The sequence below is a fragment of the Trachymyrmex cornetzi genome, unplaced genomic scaffold, assembly GCF_001594075.2.
Source record: "Trachymyrmex cornetzi isolate Tcor2-1 unplaced genomic scaffold, Tcor1.1 scaffold223, whole genome shotgun sequence".
NCBI classification, from domain to species: Eukaryota; Metazoa; Arthropoda; class Insecta; order Hymenoptera; family Formicidae; genus Trachymyrmex; species Trachymyrmex cornetzi.
In genome coordinates, this window is record NW_017296881.1 from 1,185,385 (window position 1) to 1,191,384 (window position 6,000).

At 39.9% G+C, this 6,000-nt stretch overlaps 1 protein-coding gene across 1 annotated transcript in view; it reads left to right on the top strand.

Annotated features, from left to right (window-relative positions):
• Window positions 1-6,000, top strand: part of LOC108760151 (Daughters against dpp) — a 50,214-nt gene that overhangs the window by 43,394 nt on the left and 820 nt on the right. The window contains exons 4-5 of the mRNA XM_018505956.1: window positions 5,389-5,589; window positions 5,817-5,996. Of these exons, the coding sequence (XP_018361458.1) occupies window positions 5,389-5,589; window positions 5,817-5,996 (381 nt within the window). The remainder of the gene's footprint in view (window positions 1-5,388; window positions 5,590-5,816; window positions 5,997-6,000) is intronic.

The following is a 6,000-nucleotide window of genomic DNA, read 5'->3' on the forward strand; positions in this document are numbered from 1 at the left end:
TAATGGACGATTCAGCTAACCTTTGTTAGGCGACCTCAAGTTCTTCGACACTGAAAAAAAATCTGATTGCATTAATTGAAATTCTATTTGAAAATGGATAAATCAGAATTTTTTAGTTGCATCTATTATATAATTTTAGTTGAGATAACCAGAAATTTTTCTCAGTGTGTACGTAGACTCTTTCTATCTTCCTTTTCTCTCTTTCACGATCGCGACTTTGCCTATTTAAAGCCTATTCTACAATTGCGTAAACATAATTGTAAGTGATTGTAATTGACCAATCACAGTTGAATATGAGGAGAATACTCGACTGTGATTGTTGAATTTTTACAGTTACAATCACAACTACGCTCAATTACAGAATAAGTTTAATAACCGCGGATTACGATTTTAGTTTCATCATTTATGCCTCATCTTACAAGATGTATATATTATATGTACGCGTTCTGTGTCAAAGCGGCGGATGGGGCGGTAGCAACAGCAGCAGAACCAACTGCAGCAGCGATGGTATCGCATTCCAAACGAGACTCCAGACACTTTAGCCGACGCTGTCGCGTGTCTCGGGACGGCGAGCGTTATTTTTCTCCCATCCGTGTTTACACACGCTCCCGTGCAAACACCTTGCGTATCGCTCCGCGTGGCGATTGGTATGCGACTGGGAAGGTCGACACTCGAGATCTGCGTACGCTGCAAACGATAAATATCTGCGCGACCAACTCCAAGTTGGCCATTAGACGGATCCTTCCCGATCGCGACACACTGGATCGCAAAGTTATTAGCGCGCCGTTCAATAAAAATATAATGACAGTAGTACTCTCTTTCCGTAGTTCTACAGTTCCTTATCAAAATAAACAAAATTTCGCAATGTAGAAGACATCACTTGGACAAAAAGTGTTGTGCTAACAATTTATCGCAATTTCTGCGACATTTCTCGTTAATTTTAGCAGAATTCTATGCTCTACATTTTAACACAGTTACGGCTACTACTTTTTCAATTTTGGTTTTTTATACTAAAAATAATGTTTTATAAAAAAAATGCGGAACTCTTTTTTATTTTTAAAAAGAACTCTAAGTACAACTCTATGAAAAGTGCTACCGGAACTGTCGTTATTTTTTTTATTAATTTAACGAACTGAAAGTTATCTGCCCTGCCGGGCAGTGGAAAGAACGGCGGGATAATTCTCGTGGCGTGGCGCGGTCGCCGGCATCGATTCATTGAGAGGTTTTTCTTAGCCGAGCTGAAATCCTTGAAAACGAGAACGATTACGAAAATAAAAGACTCGCGGACGTACGTCGCGACGTGAAATAATACGTCTGTCTCTCTTCTCCCACTTCCTCTCTATCTCGGATATAGAGAAACGAGGACACTTAAGAGCCGCGGCAAGCTGCAGTCAATTCCGTAATTGCTTCTTTATCGTGATCTTCAGAGAACCGACAGAATTGCTTTATTACAGGGCTTTCGGTCTGCTTCCAATTTTCCGAGCCACATACGCCGCCCGCCACCCGCCGCGCGTCTCTGCGTGGCCCACATTTAGTGACTGCGTTTATTGTATCGCACGCGCGCGCGAAACGCACCTCGCGATTCTCGCTAACTCGTCCGCTCGACGCTCGTTTCCTCCCCGTGGCATTTATCCCTATGATTTATCCCCTCTCACGATAGCGACGCGATCGTCGGATCGAGAAGCGCTCTTACTCCAACATCGAGAATTCCGACAGCAAATGCGGGATTTAATGCGCTCGCTGTACCTATTAAATTAAATTGTCCGTTTCCGTACGCTTGAAACTCGCGAAATCTCCTCGTTAAATCACTTGGAACCTCGAAACACTATCTCTCGGTGCGCCTCAAGTGCCTCGATGCATCAAAAGAAAGCGAGTAGGTCTGCTTTTCGTTGCCGTCTCTGAACTACACTAAAACTTTTTTATTTTGTTTTCGTCAAACTTCAAATAGATATATAATATATTTTTTATTTATTTTTTGTGCATCTATTTGTATTTTAAGCACATATTGAAAAAAATGTTTTGTTGCGTTAAAATTGAAATTCACGTAGATTCAATCAGAAAGGTGCTAGTCAAACATTTGTTAAATGTATTAAACATTCCATTCCAGTCGAGATAACCAGAAATTCAATTATGATTCATATGATCAGAATTCGTTTTGTAATTTGTTTGTACTTCTTGTTAATCAACCAGAATATTTTTCTCAGTGTGACAAATTCAGAAACGTACAAATCAGACACTTTAAAGCTTGCGGCATACGATGCGTGCTTTCCTGCTTGCGTTTTAATAGATTATTAGAAATTCTTTGTTCTGTGTGTGATGTAATAATTTATTATAATAATTAAAACGCAAGAAATCCAGCAGGAAAATGCATATACCGCAATCTTTACAGTTAATCTATCAAACATTCTAGTCGAGATAACCAGAAATTCAATTACGATAACTATAACTCTGATCGATATGATTAGAACTTTTTGTTTGTATTTCTGGTTGATAGAATCAAAACATTTTGTTCAATGCAACAAGCGTACTCTAGTTCAGCCACAAAGAACAGACCTCTCTCTCCTCGTACGCGATATCCCCTAAATATCCAGAGGATTTCCAGTAACGGCAGTCGCCTCTCGAGACACCCTGTATATCCGGCGTATCTACCTCGCGGTTGATTTCGCGCTTCTGGTCCGCGTTGCGATAACTCGATGGGGAATAAAACGCACAACGCGACGGCGGCGACGGCGGCAGTCAGAAACTGCTGAAAGACCGCAGACGATCGCAGATAAACATGAAAATTCGACGGCGACGACGACGACGACAACGACGACGACGACGACGGTGGCGACGGCGGGCGACGCGACAGGCGTCCTTGCTCCAACCACTCGCGCTACTACCGATGACGTAATCGTCGCGATACCCCGCAATCTTGGCGCCGCGGTAAACTCGTAATATCTATTTTTATCTGTGGTGGAAGCAAGGGGCTCCCCGATTCCCCGCCGCCGCGTCGCCCATCTTTCTCTTTCCCGTGCGTGACGCTGCTCTACGACACAGTACACACACGCCAGCTCGTCGTAGAGCCGTGAGGAGAGAGAGCCAGGCCGAGCCGAGCCAAGCCTCGAGATGTCCGAGCGAGGCCTCGGAAATCGAACGATGTTTATTACGGTTGCGATAAGGCTGTTTTCGGTCGCATCGCGCATTTTCGTGCAGCCATAGCTTCCGGATCTCGGAATTCGATGTGACGAATTTCTGAGTCTCTTTGTTGAGTTGTTCCTTTGGCTTCCGGGACTCTGCTCGTCGATCGCGTTACCGATCATCGGCAAGAAATCGCGAACGTGGGAGATCATCTTCAACGGCTGCGCGCTAGGTGACGCAAAATTGCTCGTTTGGAATCACGTCGCGGAGCGGAAGACTCTAAAAAAGAGTAAGCAAAGGATTTTAACATTAAAATATTTAAGTGATGTTAATTTTTGTATAATTGTATGAATAAAGTGTTGTCATCCAGATTTATTCATTAAAAACTTCAAAAGATTTAAATTTATTTATTAATGTGATAAAAATAATAATAAATGATAAAAATAATTAAAATTGGATATAATTTGATCATGAATTTAAAATTAATCGTCTAACATTCTACGCAAGAAATTATATTACTCAACGTTAATTGAAAATTATCTCACATGTTTACTATTTAAAATAATTATAACGAAAGCTTTTTCATTAACATCATAATTTGTAATGACTTTTCCATTCTATACTTAAAATGGATCTTAATTTATATTTTATTTACATGCAACTTTTAATGTTACCTGTAATATTAAAATATAATATTAGATGTTATTAAATATGAAATAAATAATAATAAATGTCAAATTGATGAAAGTAAAGATTAAAATAATATTTAATATCGAATCGATAAAAATACAGGGAAAAATTATTATTATATAAATATTAAATGACCCTCTATAATATAAAATGTTAAATCGATAAGAATAATATTAAGACTGTGTATAACACGACGTGCCAAGACGTTAACACCGATGATCGTGTTAACATTAATCCGTGACTGTCTTCCGTGTCATTGTATTCTGGGCTCGAAACAAATCGGCACTCGATGTTGCACCATCGTACGGTGCGTCTTGTGTCTTTCTCCGTCTCCGAATTCTTATTTCACTCGGCCGCTACGTCCGGCCTGCGGGATCCTGGCGCCGATCCCAGACGGCGGTGACGCCGCCGGAGACGCTGTAACGACGAAAAGCGTGGGAGATTTGCCGGCGTTCCTTTGTAACCTCGGCTTCTCCCGGTGTAAACCTCTTTACCGGAAAGGACCACTCGTTAACAAAGAATCCCGAAGAGAGGCGTCTCGTCGGGCCGACATCCGGTGGATAAAATGTTCGGAAAATCGGACGTTTCAAACACGATTAGGCGAAAGACAACAATGCTCTAACCTTTTACGATCATATAGGTGTGTAATCTGGGTTGTGCTCGATAAAGTATTTTTAGCTGATTGTAAGGTGGGTCATATCTGAAATATGCAGCGATTATTATTTACAGACATGACAGGGCAGATAAGAAAAATAGTTTTTGAACAATAGTGATGAGAGATAGATTTAATCTTTTTTCTTTTGAGCTGACAATAATAGCGGAAGTCTCGGTATTATTCTTCTTGACTGGATAGAGCTAGATAGAATAGACTAGAAGTGTCTTGTGCTGTGTCCTGCTTCTGCCTATGGCCATGTTCCGATTACATGCCAGTATTGAAAATCTATACGTAACGTACTGTAGATTTTTAGTATTGACGATGTATATATCGGAAATTTGGAACATGGCTTATTATAAAAAATTTGGTTGACTCATCTAATACGTTCTGGTGCACATTAAAGCTATCATATATAGATTGATGCGTGTTTAATTAAATATAGAAATTTGATTAAGTTTTGGTTAAACTACGAAATCCTCAATACACATTATTGTGCTGTTATTAGTTTATAATTCAAATATTTATATTTCATTCTTATACTCAGGTTAAATCACCGTCACGCAAAGGTAGCTTAACAAAAGAGTTTTGAAAGATCACGTTCTACCATAAAATATATAGAAAAAGGTTTTATATGTCTTCTTTTTACAATTTTTTTTTAGCATATAACAATGCATTCACACATACTATTTCGCAATTATTTATCACAATTCGATCGTATTTTAGAAGAAGAAATTTAATATACTTGATGCAATTGCACTGATAACGACTTTTTAATTCGTAAAGACAAGCACGTGTGTACGAAAAAAAAATACTGAATGTCGTAAACGATATACGGTCATCGATTGATGATAAACAATAGCAACGCTTAACGTACCACATTTTAGATCAATTTTAAATGTCCCTTTTTTCTTGATTGTTTATAGGTGAGACAGGACAGAGGGAATGGTGCACCTTGGCGTATTGGGAATTAGGCGGCCGAGTTGGTCGTTTGTATCCCGTGGAACCATCGACAGTGAACGTCTTCGACTCTCTTCATGATGGCGACGGTCTCTGTTTAGCGACTCTGGTTGAAAATCACAATGCTCCGCCCGCAGTCCAGCGTACGCGCAGCAAAATCGGCCTTGGTAAGTCCGATCTCAGAAACTCTTTTTCAAGATTTGGTTCATTTCATAGTAAAATGACAATCTAAAGAATTTGGAAAGTATATAAAACGCTTTTAATTCTTTATTGAACAACTTATATTTAAAATAAAAAAATGTTTAAAGAAAATAATGTACATCCACTTGATAGTACTAATTCCCAAAGATCTCAATATATAGATAGATAAGAAAAATCCCATTTTTTGTCGTAGGGCTAACGCTCAGTCAGGAAGCGGACGGTGTATGGGCGTACAATCGGTCGGAGAGCCCAATCTTCGTAAACTCGCCCACCCTGGACGATCCGGAATCGAGGACGTTATTGGTTTACCGGGTGCCACCGGGTTTCTGTCTCAACATCTTTGACCGCGCCAAGATCATGCAGCTTCCATACGGCGG